This window comes from Crocodylus siamensis, chromosome 5 (genome assembly GCF_052110815.1).
Source record: "Crocodylus siamensis isolate JL-2025a chromosome 5, ASM5211081v1, whole genome shotgun sequence".
Lineage (NCBI taxonomy): Eukaryota > Metazoa > Chordata > Crocodylia > Crocodylidae > Crocodylus > Crocodylus siamensis.
Window position 1 is genome coordinate 38,950,850 of NC_143399.1, and position 16,378 is coordinate 38,967,227.

Genomic DNA, 16,378 nt, shown 5'->3' on the forward strand with positions numbered 1-16,378 from the left:
CCCCTAACCTCTGGAAGGTCCTTTAAATTTCATCCAAGCCAGTATTCTCTGATGGTGAGAAGTTTATTTTGGAAAACTGGGTTGATTGTGTGTTTTCCTTTGCAACCAGCCTTTCTGGAATCTCATTTATCTTCTGTCAAAGCACAGTTCCCTTTTTCCTTTTCCTGCAGGCCCCAAATTAATCCTGGGTCTGGAAATCACGGAGCTAATTGTAGAAGGAAAATATAACACACACACATACCTCATTTATGGGCATAAAGAGTCTAAAAACTACTGTGTTAAAATGATGTGAAACTAGTGGCAAACTCCTGATCTAAAAGGGAACCCTTCAGAAAAATTAATGCTTTCAAAATGGCATGCTCCTGCTTTTAATATTTCCTCTAGCTTTCCAGGAACTTGGAGATCTGTGCTGTTGTTAGCTTCTAAAGATGTTTCCTTGCTCTAGGAAAGTTTTTTTCTCTGGCATCTGTGATTGAAAAGGGCTGGGGGAGGTCTTGAAATTTCAGCCCCATGTCTGGTGTCCAGGGGAAGCTTTTCTAAACTTCCTCTGCAGAAAAAAAAAGAGCCTTTTGGAGCTAACTGCTGGAGGCAAAGAAAACTGTTCCCCATGTCTGCGGGTGCTCCCAAACTCAGCTCCACTCTGAGAACTTGCAGGGGGAGGTTCCAGGAAAGCCACAGGCAAAAGTGGGGGGATCTGTCCCTGTGGTCCAGACCCCTGAGCTGGCGGAAAAGAGGATCCCTGAACAGAGGGGCTGGAAGGTGCTGGAATAAGAATGTTGACATGACCTCAGGGGGATGGGACCCACACACCAGGAGCTATTTTAGGAGATCATTGTCATGTTTCTTCGCACCCCCCCCATGCACATCCACATATCCATGTGTACTCCTGTGCACTCACACCTCTCTGTACACATCCCCCACACATGTATATCTGCATGCACCATGCACACACAGGCAGACTGTGACATGCTCAGGCACACACATCCCCATCCACTCCTTTGCATGTGCTCACCATACATATCTGCACACACAGATGCTCCCCCTGTTCTCCCTCCCTTGAATATCCACTTTGTGCACACTTGCTGTACACACACAGGGAAGTTTATTGTGCGTATACAGACCTCCATGCCATTGTGTGCAGCCTCATGTGCATGGAATCGCCTTTTTTGTACACACTGCACCCACCTAACTGCCCCTTGCACATCACCTATGCATGCATAAACTGTGCACATGCCTACTGTTGCATACTCCTGAACACACACCCTCTCTCGATACATGCCCACTATGTGTCTGCCAATCTCTCATGCTCCTTTGTACACTCAATGCCTGTTCAGATTCATAATCTGTCCCTCTTAGACCTGGTGTATCCTAGCTCCCCAACTCATCCCTGTTGATCTCCCCATCACTCCCATCCCCACAGGTCATGCCAATCTAGCCTTGGTCTCCCCCTAGCTCTGAAAGTGTCCCCCATTCCTGCCTCACAGCCCCCTGTCAGCCCAGCACTGCACTTTCCCTTGCTCTGCCCCTCTCTCCTGACCCAAAGCACCCTGCCCAGCAGCTTTGGGATTATCCCAGCTCTATCAGTTCCTTCTCATAGTACTGGGAAATCCAGTCTATTCCATTTAAAGGGGAGAGGGGGCACACATTGTGCTGTGGTGAGGAGAGAAGAGTATCCTTTTGAAGGAGGTGCATTGTTTCCATATACCCAGACCAGCCTCTCTCCCAGTACCCCCATCCCAGCAGCTGCTCTCAGGGCCAAGATGAGCAGAGCAGAAATGATAGCACAAGGGGGCACAGAGCCATTGGGAGATGGAATCTGTCCCCTGTTAGGTAGAGAGGGCTCCCAGCTAGAGCAAGGGATGCATCTCAGACATTCAGATTCCCAATCACCTCCTCCACTAATCCCCTAGACACGGCTGCCCTCCCATAGCTGAGAGAGAATCCAGGAGTGTGGGCTTCCAGAATCCTGCCTGATCCTATTCCAGGTCTCAGGAGAACTCAGGTGTCCAATCTAGACTTCCAACTTGCCTGAGAGAAAGGGGACAGAGTCTGTGGGTCATGATGGGTAGTGACCTTGGGGACAAGGGAGGATCTTTATCACCGGGGGAGTGGGATCAGATGTTTGGGCAGAGGAGACTTCCATACAAAGCCGTGGGTATTCTCAAGGGGTCCTGTGTATGTGGGGTGCACTTTGAGGGTCAAAAACCTCTGGGGGAATGGTGGAGAATGGATGTGGGACCATTTGTGTCTACCTGGGACTCCCCTCACTTTTTCCCTCTTTTCCCTTGCAGGACCTTCTGGTCCCTCCAGCCACCACCATTGAGCCAGGTAGGTGGGGTGCGGGGGACATCCCCCCCAGCAGGACAGGGGAGCCTCCTGAGAAGGCAATGGAGAATGATGCTGAGGGCGTCTGGAGCCCCAACACTGAGCAGAGCTTCCAGGAAGCGCTGTCTGTGTATCCCCCCTGTGGGCGGCGCAAGATTATTCTGTCTGATGAGGGCAAGATGTATGGTGAGTGCCAGACACCTGGGTCCCTTACCACCTCAGCCAGACACCTGGGTCCTGTATTCATCCTGCCCAGATGCTCAGGTCCCTGCCAGACACTTGGGATCTGTAACAGCTCATCAGGGTCCTACACTCACCCTGCTCAGGTCTCATGCTGCCTGGACATTATACCACTGTGCCTAGATGCCTGACTCCCATACTTCTTATCTCTCCCGGTCACCCTATCCAGATGCCTCAGTCCCACGTGCCTTGGGAGTCATGCTCCATCCCCCCTTGTCTGGCTTCCTCTCTCCTAACCCAGAAATCTGAGGCATCATTCTCAGTCCCTCGGCCTGGCCCCAGGGGTCCCACCCTCCCTTTCCATAGTTTCATAGTTTCTAGGGTCGGAAGGGACCTGAGCAGATCATCTAGTCTGACCCCCTGCCATGGCAGGAAAGAATACTGGGTAGTCCCTACTGAACTAAGGGAAAGCACTCCCTGCTGGAGCCCCGACACCCCCAGCGCCCGTCTCTCTGTGTCTCTGTCTCTCCCAGGCCACAATGAGCTCATCACCCGGTACATCAAGCTGCGGACGGGGAAAACCCGCACCCGGAAGCAGGCATGGCCCCAGGGTGGGGGCTGGAGGATGCTGGGAGGGGCAGGTTGGATAAAGAAGTGGAGAAATGCAGAGGCATAAAGGCTGGAGAGAAAGATGGGGTGATGGAGAGGGAAGGGGGCACAGGGGAGAGGTGGAGATTGGGGGGAACCAGGCTGGTAGCTGGAGTAAAGGAGTGTGTGGGGAAGGAATAGAAATGAGAGGGTCCTTTGGGGTGTGGGGAACTGGCTGGTTAGCCCACCCACTCCTGATGATACTACAGGCCTAGGGTGGGTGTCTCTGTGCCTCCCCCTGCAGCATGATCACAGCAAATGGCAGTGAACCCTGCTTGGGAGGGTGGGACGCCCCACTTCTATCCCCTGGTCTCCCCCATCTCATCCTGCAGGTGTCCAGCCACATCCAGGTCCTGGCATGGCGTAAGTCACGGGAGATCCAGTCCAAGCTCAAGGTGAGATTGGGTCCCCCCATGACCCACCACACCCTGTGCAGCACCTTCCTGCATCCCCTGAGATACTCTCACCCCTCCCTAAGTTCCCTAAACTCCCTGAGACACTCCCATTCCTCCTCTGCATGCCTCATACCACACCCCTAGGCCAAACTGCCCCTTCCTTTCATTTCCCCCCACCACACATCCCCTGGCACACCTGCCCACAACACCCCCTGTCTGTGGGTTGGGCTGAAGGAACAGAGGCTTCTTGCTTCTAAGCCATGTTTCTCTCCTCACTCCCCAACCTGTGCCTCTGGATCGGGTCCCATTGGTGCTGCCCTGCAGGCCATGAATGTGGTAAGTACTGATATCTGCAGAGGGGGTGGGGCAGAGCTTGGACACCCCACACCCTTGTGCATGCCAGACACCCCCATAAGCATGGATACCTTCTTGCACACTCACCCCCCACCCCATGCACATCCACACACCCATGTATACTCCTGTGCACTCACTCCTTTCTGCACACTCACCCCACACACATGCACATCTGTTTCCAGCTATGCCCACACCATGCACAGACACCGTATACACAGGCAGACTGACATGGTCAGGCACACACAACCCCATCCACTCCGTTGCATGTGCTCACTATGCATATCTTTTATGGATGCACACGGAGGTGCTGCCCCTGTTTTCTCTCCCTTGAACATCCACTTTGTGCGCACTTGCTGCACACACAAGGAAGTTCATTGTGCACACACACACCTTCCTGCCCTTGTGTGCAGTCTCATGTGCATGGAATTGCCCTTCATGTACACACTGCACCCACCTAACTGCCCCTTGCACATCACCTGTGCACATATAAATTGTGCACATGCTTATGGTTGCACACTACTGAATACACACCCTCTCTCAATACATTACCGCTACATGTCTGCCCATTTCTTATGTTCCTTTGTACATGCAGATCCTGATTGTAACACATCCTTTGAGTGTGCACATGCAGAAGCCCCCTGGGCATACACCCATTAACATACACCTGAGCCTGTTACAGACATGAATAGCCCTGTATACAGGCATACTCTAAGCAATAGATGTTCCTCCACTCATACCCAAGCGTACACAGGTGCACTTTGTACATTAGTGTATATAATAGACTCGATGTGGAAGGCACACTAGTTGCATGCAGTGTTAGCATACTCTGGGATATCTGCCCAGCAGGGCTTACACCTTTTCAACAACCCCTGAGTAACCACTCCACAGTTTGCTTCCCCCTTCCTTCACTCCTGCCTCCATATAACCCAGGTCCTGGCAGCCCAGATACCCCAGCCAGAGAACAGAGCAGTACCAGTCTCAGATCCAACAGCATGTTCTATCCCAGGTTGGGGAGGGGACTGGTGTCTGGTGGGTTAGACTGAGGGAATACTGGTGTTCAGCACATCTGCGTTCTATCCCAACTCTAGGGCAGAAGAGAATAAGTTTGTTCAGGAGGGGACTGAGCACAAAATGGTTGGTCCTGGGGTGAGGGAGGGGATATTCTGAGTGATTCCCTAGGTAGATGTGTCCATATGTATGTCTTCTCCTCCAGGACCAGGTGTCAAAGGACAAAGCCCTTCAGAGCATAGCAGCTATGTCCTCTGCGCAGCTCATCTCTGCTACTGGTTTCCAGGACAAGTCGGGGGCCCCCAGTATCACACATCCACCCTTCCCACCCAGCCCTGGGGTGAGTGACAAGGGAGAGGGCTGCAAGGTGGAAGAGGTACTTGCTGGGCTAGGGATAACCTCAGGGCAGGGTGGGGTAAGGGGCTGTGGGTCAAAAGTGAAGAGCACTGGAGGGGCAGGGGGCTGTAGACTGGGAGTGAGGGGGACAGGAGGCTTAGGGGCAAGAGTGGGCATTTTCCTCCAGTTAATTATTTCCTCTTTTTGTTCTAGTCCACCGGGTTCTTTCAGTTCTGGCCGGGAGATGATGACCAGACCAAACCAGACCAGACCAAACCAGGAGTAAGTATCTGTTAACCCCACTGACACACACACTTCCCTCACCCCACAGCCTGCACCCCCCTGCTGGGGTTGGAGTAGCTAGGGGCCTCCCACAACCAGCTCCTGCCCCATTCCCCCCAGGCAGTGTCCCCTGTTGCTAGTCAAGCACACTTACTAACCTTTTCCCCCCGTCACCACAGCGTTAAGCCATACCCAGTCCCACCAGCTGCCACATCCCCTGCTGTGCCTGGTGTGTATGAAGGGGGTTTCCTCATGTCTTTACCCAGGATGTGGGGGCAAAGGAGAGTGCCAAAAGTGCTGAGGGGTAGCTGGGATTTTGGGGGAGTTGAGATGGCACAGGGCTGAGGTGCTGGGTGAGGGCTAATGCATAATTATAGGTGGTTGGGGTGTCTTTGTGGGGTGGGGTATAATTGTGGGGGACTGGGCATCCTGTTGGGAGGCTAGGAACTTGTGGGGTCCAGTTGGACCTTGGCTGGGGGTCTCATTGGCAGCAGTGGGACTAATAAGGGAGTTTCACCCCAACATGCCCCTTAGGTTTTGAGGTGCCCATGCCCCCTGTGCCCAGCCCCCCTGTCTGGCCTGGCCACTGCATTGGGTCCCCACACCTGTGCCTGGTCGAGTTTTCTGCTTTTGTGGAGCTGCCAGCTGAGCCCAAGACTGTGAGTAGGGAGTCGGGGGGCTCTGCTGTAGGGGAGTGATGGTTACATTGGGAAGGCACATAGGAAGAAGTTGAATAGAGAGGTGGATCCCCTGGTATGGAGATGTGGGGGAACCAGTGGGAAATCATGGGGGTGACTAGCTTAGGACAGGGGGTCATAGGGTGGAAAAGGCAGCAAGGGAGGGTCCTGCTGGGGAGCAACCCCAATTTCTGGTGGTTCCTTGCCCTGGGAAGATGAAGGAATTAGGGCTCCCATCACAGGCAGAACATTTGATTTTGGGGAGCTCTCAGCACCTGAGGAAGAGTTGGGGTTTCCACCAAGGGCAAGATGTCTGATTTTGGGGTGCTCCATTCTCCAGTTCAAGCAGCACCTCTTTGTGCATATTGGCTCATCACCCCCACACCCTGCTGACCCTCCGCTGGAGGGTGTGGATGTGCGCCAGATCTATGACAAGTTCCCTGAGAAAACAGGGGGCCTGCGGGACCTGTATGAACGGGGGCCATCCAATGCCTTCTTCCTTGTCAAGTTCTGGGTGAGCCCCGGACAGGGCAGCACAGTGGACTCTTGGTCCAGGGGTCACAGGGGATTGGGACGGGTCTCTGACTCTTTGAACCTGCCTTAGTTTAGGATTCCTCCAACCCCTCCTGCTGTACCCACCCCCACACTGTTCTCCTTGTCACCCCCCTGAAGAATTTTTGCCCCCTGGGATGTTCCTCCTTCTTGCCCCATTTCCTCCATTCTCCCAGGTATTCTTCCCTCTGTGTCTCTACTCACTGAATAGAGAGGTGGATCCCCTGGTATGGGGATGTGGGGGAACAGGTGGAAAATCATGGGGGTGACTAGCTTAGGACAGGGGGTGTCCCCACAAGCAGAACTGAGCCCCAACTCCACTTCCTTCCCAACTATTACCATGTCCCCCCAGGCAGACCTGAGCCCCTTCCCTCTCATTGTTCCCTTCTGCCATGTCTCCCCCAGGCAGACCTGAGTGCCCCACTGCCCACAGAACCAGGCACCCTCGGTAGGGTGAGCAGCAAGTACAAGGGGCCTGAGCCGCTGGCCATCACCTGTGCCCACAAGGTTTGCTCCTTTGGCAATCAGGTGGTTGAGAGGGTTGAGGTGAGGATCAGGGTTCAAGTAGGGGGTCAAGAGGGTGGAGTACGGGGTAAGGGGGGCAGGAGGAGGGGCAGGGGACAAAGGAGGTGAGGGTAAATGAGGGGCAGGGAGAAGGGAGAGTGCAACGTAGGGGAGAGAAATGGGGAATGGAGTGGTGGTGGGGAAAGGAAGTAGGGATTGTGGGGCCCAGGGCACAAAGTGTGCAGACTGGAAGGAGAGGGCGTGGGTCCCAGCACAAGATCAGGGGAGCAGAAGTGGGTGGGGCTTATCCCACAAAGAGCCCCCTCATGACAACCCTCATGCCATGACCCCCCTGCTGTCCCCTGCAGACAGAGCTGGGGCACCTCGAGGATGGGCGCTATGTCTTCTGGCTCCTCCGCTTCCCGCTCTGCGAGTACCTGATCAATTTTGTGCACAAGCTGCAACAGCTACCTGAGAAGTACATGATGGACAGTGTGCTAGAGAACTTCACTGTGCTGCAGGTGGGGTGGGGGCACCCGAATACCTATATCCTAACATTGCACTTAAGCCCTGAAACACACTGCATATCCCAAGACACAACACCCCACCCAAATCTACCCACACAACACCCACACCCCAGAGCACACTGCAAACTGAGTGCCAGCATCTGCATCCTGTATCAACCTGAACAGCTGTACCCCAAATCCCTTGGCTGCACTCAGCACCACACACTGTACTTCAAATACCAACACCCATACCCATACCCTCAACGCCTGCATTAGAGAGCCCAGATTGGGGGTGCATGACAGGGGTTGGACTCCTATTTTGGAGGTTCCCAATGACTCCTTTTTCCCCTCTGCCTTCCCCAGGTGGTGAGAAACCGAGACTCCCAAGAGCTGCTGCTCTGTGTGGCCTTTGTTTTTGAGGTGTCAGCCAACAAGCGAGGGCCCCAGCACCATGTGTACCGGCTGGTCAAGGTCTGATGCCCAGCAGAACCCCACTCCCTTCCCAACTCTTACCATGTCCCCCCAGGCAGACCTGAGCCCCTTCCCTCTCATCATTCCCTTCTGCCATGTCTCCCCGAGGCAGACCTGAGTGCCCCACTGCCCACAGAACCAAGCACCTCTTATGGGGTGAGTGGCAGGTACAAGGGGCCTGAGCCGCTGGTCGTTACCTGTACCCATGAGGCCTGCTCCTTTGGCAAGCAGGTGGTAGTCTATGAGGTGGGGAAGGATTTGAAGAATGTGGGGTGGGGTTTAGATCACCCCCTCCAGCTGTGGTGATGCTCCTCATGCTAAGCCAACGGGGGAGGATTATTTCAAGGGGTCAGCCTTGGGGGACACCCTGTCTGGGCCTCAAATACTGTCCCCCTGTTATCCATGACACCTGTGGGAGAGGCCTTGTTCACATTTGAGGGCCTTGGCATGTTGTCATGGGATAAATCTTGGGGGTCAGCCCCTGAGGTGTTCCCCAGTGTGTGACAGGGGGGCATGGCCCCATTAACCTCTAGAAAGCAGTTGAAGCTCCTGGGGAGGTCCCAGAGACAGAATTGGAGGTTCCTGCTGAGGAGTCATAGGGGAGGTCACTCAGGGGAGGGTCTGAGTGACCACCTCTCTTTTTTTTTTTAAAGACACACGTGAGAGATATTTTTGTACCATAGATATATTTATACAGGAGGATACTGCTCCTTTAAGGGCAAAAGTCCCCTTTCCCCCCATATGCAGGAGTTGGGTTGACGGACTCCATGTTTGTGAACAGAGGACATTTTTTGATAGTGCATAAAATTATTTTCCCAGATTGCTCTGCTTCCTTGTCTCTGTCTGTCCAGGGAGCTAGGACACACCATGCTGGCTGCACCCCAAAGGACTGTACACCCCCACTACAGCAACTGCCCACTGGGAACTCCCCCATGATCTCCTCCCACACCATGGGACCCCGCACCTTCCCACCTTTCAGTCCTCCCCCAAGGGATGAGATCTAGCAGTAGCTATGGGGACCACAATACAGGGGAGAACCACTGGGTCAGCACTTAGCAGGAACCAGTGAAGCCCTGCTGTGTATTAGAAGGTGATGGGGGAGGGAAGTGGGGGACAGAGATTCCACCCTTTCATCCTTGCATCTCCTACAAACACTCACGTTTGACCCATTTTGGGGAGTTTTGACCTAATTTAATTATTTTATTTACAAAGGGACTTTTACAAAAATAGAAAGGGAAATTTGCCCCTGGGGAGGGGACAAGTGAGGGCCTGTGGGGGCAGATCTGGCTGGGAAAGCCCACCAGGGGCAGAATCCAGGCCCCTCATGGTCTCCCCTGCTCTGTGCTGGGGAGAGGAGAGGGAAATAGGGAAATTCACCCCATCTCCCCCACTCACACCCCACCAATGCCCTCATCAGTCCCCAATCACTGTCCCCACCAGGGGAGACCAGTCAGTGCCACCCCAAATCCCCCTAGCTCCCACCCTTGCCGCCAAGACCCTCCCTGCCCTCCCCTGCCCCCCATTCCCAATTCTACATATAGGCAGCAACCCAAGATACTGCCTGAGGGTGAAAGAAACAGCACCCCAAGCCACTGCCTGAGGGGTGAGCACAGCTCAGACTCAGGGTGGGAGGACAACAGGGAACCAGCCCCTAGAAGACCCAGAGAGGGTCTGGTGTCATCCCAATCCAGATGATTCTGGTTTTGGGGATGGGGGGTGCTGTGGGGTGCTTCCATCTTGGGGTACTCCTAAGAGTAGCGGACAAGCTTGTCGTAGTTCTGGTCCATGTTTCTACACAGAAAGATCGACAGTGACATGAGACAGACCTGGGGGAGAGAGACAGAGCGGTCAGGGGGGTTCCCACTGCCCCCTTCAAGACCCACAGAGAGCCCCCCCCCACAGTACAGTGCTCCCCTGCATCACAGCCCTGCCCCACTCTCCCCAGTACAGCTCCCAACACCAAGCTCCATCCTGCCCCCCTGTTACAAGAATCCCTTTGCTGTCTCATCCTTTCCAAAGCTGCTTTTTTGCCAGGGGACCTGCACTTTGGGGGCAGCAGCCAGAGCGTCCTATGCCCCAGCCTGCTAAAAGCGCCCCCTGCTGGCATGTCAGGTAAGGGTGATGCACTTGCACCTGCCCCAGGAGTGCTACAGGCCCTGAGGCTGGAAGCTGTCTGTGAGCAGCTGTGCTTCCTTGCCTGGCTACCGCAGGGTGCCAAATGCCACGTCTGAGCAGGAGGTATGCCAACTACATGGAATTCACCTGGGAGGGAGGAGGAGATGATGGGGAAAGGGTCAGGACTGGCTGGACTCCCCCTCCCCCTGACTGGTGCCCCCTTCCTTGCCCATTGTCACCCTCGGCTACCATCCCAGGGACAGTTACCTTGATAATATTCCAGATACACATCTCTGGGGAAGCGGGAGGGGAAGGGTTAAAAGGAGTTAGTGCACAGGACAGACATGGACTGGGGTCCTCCTGAGACAAACATGCAAGAATGGAGCTACAGGGAGTGTGGAACTGAGCATGTAAGGGAGTGTGTGGCACAAGAAGAAAGGTAGCCAGGCAGGTAAGAACATGCAGCCAGTGATGTGTTCCTGCATGTGTGCACAAGGAGAAGCACAGCCAGCCAGCCAGGCAAATGCATGTACACCAACTTACATGTGTCCACTCCATGCTTGTGCATTCACAATCACAAGCCTGAGCCATGTATGTAGAAATGTTATGCACCACCCCACGAGCCTCTTACTGACGTGAACACATGGCTGCACTGATGCGTGAACACCAACATACAAATGAGGCATGCCAGGCACGTGTGAATCAGCCCATGTGAAAACACAGCTGAGCGGAAACATGCACCAGCACACATACATGCTCCATGCTTCACACGTGCATGTCTGCCCAAGCCAGACCCCTGCATGTTCCAACGCACAAATGTTTGGTAATACAAGCACATGATAAATTGCAAAACTGAACAAGTGTATGCGCTCCAAGGGCCTGGGCACTATGCCAGCCAAGAAACTCATGCACACTCATGTACTAATGCATGCAAGTCATATGTGTGCCTTGCACAACCCCCAGGACCCTGCCCCCACTGCACCCCACACAGAAGTGCCACCTGCTGGGGGAGAACAGGCTTTCCTGGGAGTGTCTACGCAGCTCCCTCTGCTCCAGGGCATCAGCCAGGGCTGTGCCCAGCAACTGGAGGAACTGGGAGGAGGGGGACTGGGTTATACTGGGTATGATGGCCCCCAACACCCCCCTTAGTGGTGGCTGCAGGGACAACAGCACTGGCCAGACCACAACACCCCCTAGCAGCTGTTACCTCCAAGAGTGCCACGCCCAGGCAGATGCCCACGATGGTGATGATGTTATCGGCCAGCCAGGCCTTAACGCTCCTGGAGCAGCCCTGATTGGATGGCAGTTAGGAGAAGGGGTGGGGTCAGAAAGTCACTGGGGAGAGGGGGCTGTGAGTTTCCTCAAAACAGTGCCCTCAGCTGGGTGACTCCCTCATCCACCTGGCAAGACTGTGAGCTTCCCTGCAGCAATGCCCCCAGCTGGAGTCTCCCCTAGTGTTGCGAGCTTCCCCATAACAGTAGCCCCAGCCAACAACTGCCAAGCACTGCAAACTTTCTCCCAGCTGTGCCTCTAGCCAGGGACCCTACCACCCCCTTCCCATCTCCAGTGTTGCAAGCTTTCCCCAGCAGTGCCCTCTCCTCCTGCCCCCAGGCACTCACATCCATGGAGAGCCCCAAGTCATTCTGGAAGGAGCAGAAGCCATTCTTCAAATGGGTGGTGTTGAGCCCCAGGGTGGACGTGTTGCTGCACGAGCATGGGTAGAGGCTGGAGGAGGCATTGGCTTGTACATCCTCATTCAGCTTCCAGTCGAGGTAGGAGTCCCAGCCACAGCAATGAAGCTGGTGGAAGATAGGATGGGGGCAGTGAAGGGGTCTGGAGGACAACAGCTCTGGAAGTGGGGGTGTGGAGCGCTGGGAGACCTGGGTTGTAGCCCAGCTCTGGGAGGGGAGTGGGGTGTGATGGGTTACTGGGGGGTGGGGAGGGGGCAGGCTGGAGAGAGGGAGGGTTGTCTGGTTGGGGAGCCTGGATGCCTGGGTTCATTCCCATTAGGACTGGACAGGGCGGTAGGCTGATCAGGTGTCAGGATCTCACCTGCTGCTGGATATAGTTCCAGCTATCGTGCCCGTCTCCATGGGTTTTGCTTTCCCCGTACGTCTTGATCAGGTTCCTGACATAGTTCTCCACCTTGCTACTGAGCTGTGGAAGAATGGAGGTGAGCTTCCCCACAGCAATGCCCTCCCCCTCATGCTGTGAGCTTCTCAACAGCAGTGCTCACCATGTCACGCTGCACATATATGATGATCCCGATTGTGATTTGGGTGACAAAGAGGAGGAAGAGGATTGCAAAATACTGTGGGAGAAGGCAGTGGGTTACTTGATGTCCACCCCCAGCTACCCCTGCCCCTCCCACCTGAGCTGGGATGGGGAACACTGGCCTCTCAGCCACCCACATATCACCAACCCTGCCCCCACCCCAGACTCTGCACCCCCCCACACCCCCTGATCCCTGCCTCAGGGATCCAGGTCATATGTGTAGAGGCTTGCCCATCCCCTCCCCAGCCCCAGGGGGATGTGGCCCAGCCTAGGCAGGATGTAGCAGCACCTGCACATCACATGGCTGTGGCAGGAAGTTGCACTAACCAGGACTGAGCTTGTAAGGCAGGGGAGAAGATTCCTTTTTGATAGCCCTAATGATAATGAACCCAGGCATCGGGGATACGATCCCAATGTCTCTACTATGCTTCTATGAAATCCCAGACTAGACACTCCAGCCCACTGCTCTAATCTACAGATCCCACTCTTCTCCCAGAGCTAGAAGAGAACCCAGGCATCTAGACTCCCCCTTCCTCCTGTTCTAACCCAGTGGATGGAGAAACCAGGCATCCGGGACCCAGGAGGGGGAGGGGGAGGAGGCGGGGGAGCTGCGCACTTACAAATCCCAACATGCACTTGATCTCTTTGAGGGAACCCAGGCATCCGAGGAAGCCGATGAACATAGTGATGATGCCAACTCCAGACAGGATGTAGGACCAGACCTTGAGCCCATAGATAGAGGTGCCTGAGGGGAGGGAAAAGTTCTGAGCAAGGGTTGGAGGGGCAAGGGGCTGCAGATTAGAAGTGAGGGGCACCAGCAGGAGAACCTGGGTCAGGAGTAAGGTGCATTGTTGCAGGGGGCTGTGGGGTGGAGAAAGGAGGTCACTCACCCAAGGCAGCTGCAAAGGTGCTCCCATCAAAAAGGATCCAGAGGCCAAAGCCAAAGAGAAGGCTGCCCAGGAGCTGGGGGCACAGATGGGAAGGTTAATCCCTGGCAGTGCCTGCTCTCTGCCCTCCCAGGCTGGGCTACGAGGAGTTAAAAGACTGGGAGGAGCCCAGTCACAGTCAGTGAAGGCATCTCCCCTCTCCAGGGCCCCCACCCTTGCAGCTGAGCATCCCTCCCTCCCTGGGCTCTGCCCAGATGGTGGTGTGGAGCCAGGGCAAGAGGCCCAGCCAGCTCCCCCCACCCTGCCAAGCCAGCCCTGCCTCCATCCAACCCCCTGCCTCTCCCACTCCCCCCACAGGCCCAGCCAAGGCCACTGGGAACCTGCCATCCTCTTCCAGCTTCAGATCTCCCCTAGCTCAGCCAGCTCCCCCCAGCCTATCCAGCCGCTACCCAACTCCCCCTTTCCCAGCTCAGCCAGTCCCCCCCAGCCCCCCTCTTCCCCACATACTCCCTGTCCCAGCCAGCCCCCCATCCCTCCTGCCCCAGACCCCTTCCCCACTCAGCCAGCCTCCCCAAGCTCCCCCATCATACTTACGAAGAAGACGATGTTGACGATGAAGAGGAAATACTTGGTAACACTGAGGCACCCCTTGGCGGCCATGTCTGCACCTGAGGGGACGCAATGGGGGTTGTGTTCAGGCCTTGCAGCAGGCCCCAGCAGGAGTCGAAGCCCCTCCCAGGGCAGCTGCAGCTGGTGCCAGCCCAAGGAACCCCGGGGTTCTCAGGTGACACCACAATGGCACCCTATGGGGTAGGGTGGGGGGGTAGTGGCAGGGTCAGCGGCCCCAGTTCCAATCACTCCTGGATCAAGCCCAACTCTTGACCCCAATCCCCCTGCCCCCTCCCCCAGCCCTGCCAGTTCCCCTCACTCCCAACTTGTAGCTCCCTGCCCTCCAACCCTGCTGGTGCCCCTCACTCCTGAACCAAAGCCCCTGGTGTCCCCCCAGCCCTGCTAGTGCCCCTCACCCCAGCGGCTGCCCTGACTTCTAGGCCTTTCCAACTGTGTGTGGACTCTGTTCCCGTCTGTCTCTGCCTTGCTCAACACTGCAACATCCTGCGTCCGGGGAGGGGGCAGGGTGGAGCAGGGTGAAGGCTGTGCGTGGTCCCCAGGGAGCTGGTGTCAGGGGGCAGTGGCCAGGGCAGATGTAGGACTGAACTAGGATTGCCTCCCCCCAGGACCTCCTCTCAGCCCCATGGGATAGCAGCCTTAGGGGGCATGAGGGGGATTAAGTGCCCCCTCCATGTGCAACAGTAGTGAGGTCATGGAGCAGAAGGGAGGCGGAAATGGGGGAGGGGAAGGCACAGCACATCTCACCGCAGCAGAAATTTCCCTACTGTGTGGGGGAGGGGGAAAGGCACTATCATGCATTGCACACATGTACCGCATTGTATCCTGGTGCCGTCATGGTATCATCAGGACAGGCACACATATGCTGGCATGAGTCACACAGACGCCATCATACCTCATGCACCCATTGTCAGGCCTTGAATACACCGTAGGGCATCATTCACATCTACAGGCACATGTTGTGCACAGAGAGCCTCATGTGTCTTGCACGCATCCTCAGTTATTGCGCATGAATGTCATCATGCATTGCATGTGTATTGTCGGGCCTTGCACACGCAGGCCAGTGTGTGTCACACATGCCATCAAGCATCACTCACACACACTAGCATGTGGCACATGGGTCCCCTTGTACATTGCACACATAGTATCAGCCATTGCACATGGACACCATCATGCATTGCACACATATTGGCAAGCCTCATATGTGTGTGCCAGCATGCACTGCGCATGCCATCAGGCATCACACATGCACACCAGCAGTTCTGACATATGGATGCCATTCTGCATTGCACACACACCAACAGGCACCACACACAAATGCTGTTGTGCATCATGTATATACTGTCAGGCCTTGCACACACATGCCAATGTGCATCACACCATTATGCATTGCGCACATATCAGGCCTCATATATGCCTGCTGGCATGCATCATACACACACCAGTATGTGTGGCACACATATTATCAGGCATCATGCATGGATGCCATTGTGCACTGACATGTCTGTTGGCCCTCTCTGATCTCCTGCCACCCCTTCTCAACTGGGGTCTCTCACCAGTCCTCCCTCACACTCTCCACACACAAACACACACAAATGCACAGGGAGCCTCTACGCTCTCTCACACTTGCTTCTCTGCAAGAAGGAAGGTGGCATTCCTGGATGCCCTCGTGCGCACACATTCAGTAGCACATGCTCACACACATGCCATGTCACACACACTAGACTTGTATGACCTCGAGGTCCCTCGCTGGCCCTTGGTTTGTGCCATCCAAGTGCCTCTGCACACCCGACCCTGGCACAGGTCATGCACTTGTAATCGTGCAAGGGCAAGTGTAAGGAAACTCCTTGCCCCCCTCAAGGAAACACCCCTCGATGTGACTCAACTCTCTGCTCCCCCCGGCTGTGCTGGGGCACCAAGGTGTCCCCCAGGCCCAGCCCCCCAGAATCCCCCCATCCACTCCCAGCCCTATGTCCTAGCCCTCTACATGCCCACAACCCCCTGATCCACCTCACCCACGTGTCCTAGACCCCCCTCCAGCCCCCGACCGAGGGGGCACTCACGGTTCTCCGGGGACAGGCAAGGTCCAGAGCCCACGGGGAGAAAATGACATCCGTGGGTCGCGATCGCGCCGGCCCCGTCGCTCCCCCCCGCCCCAGGACCCGCCTCGCCCCCAGGAGCCCGCCCTCCCCACCCACGCTTGGCCCCGCCCCATGCGCGCCTATTGGCAGAGCCGG

General features: G+C 55.6%; 2 protein-coding genes across 3 annotated transcripts; one reads left to right on the forward strand and one right to left on the reverse strand.

Moving 5' to 3' along the window:
- The first annotated feature begins 2,295 nt into the window (after positions 1-2,295).
- Positions 2,296-8,761, forward strand: TEAD2 (TEA domain transcription factor 2). The gene is given in 12 exon segments (XM_090046360.1): positions 2,296-2,511; positions 3,039-3,103; positions 3,486-3,548; positions 5,116-5,250; positions 5,478-5,489; positions 5,491-5,528; positions 5,708-5,757; positions 6,063-6,187; positions 6,546-6,719; positions 7,163-7,303; positions 7,630-7,782; positions 8,131-8,761. Coding segments are annotated over 12 exon segments (1,194 nt in total). The 5' UTR covers positions 2,296-2,387; the 3' UTR covers positions 8,245-8,761.
- Positions 8,762-8,907: 146 nt separating this feature from the next.
- CD37 (CD37 molecule) lies at positions 8,908-16,323 on the reverse strand. 2 transcript variants are annotated; one of them, XM_090046359.1, is made up of 9 exons: positions 16,205-16,323; positions 14,109-14,182; positions 13,518-13,590; positions 13,248-13,372; positions 12,590-12,664; positions 12,406-12,510; positions 11,973-12,152; positions 11,561-11,644; positions 8,908-10,064 (listed from the first exon to the last, which is right to left on the reverse strand). In XM_090046359.1, the coding sequence occupies exons 2-9, from the start codon at positions 14,172-14,174 to the stop codon at positions 9,987-9,989; spliced, it is 786 nt and encodes a 261-aa protein (XP_089902485.1). In that variant the 5' UTR covers positions 14,175-14,182; positions 16,205-16,323; the 3' UTR covers positions 8,908-9,986. The 2 variants fall into 2 exon arrangements, with proteins under 2 accessions (XP_089902485.1, XP_089902483.1); XM_090046357.1 differs by lacking the exon at positions 16,205-16,323 and adding an exon at positions 14,540-14,713.
- Between the last annotated feature and the right edge of the window lie 55 nt (positions 16,324-16,378).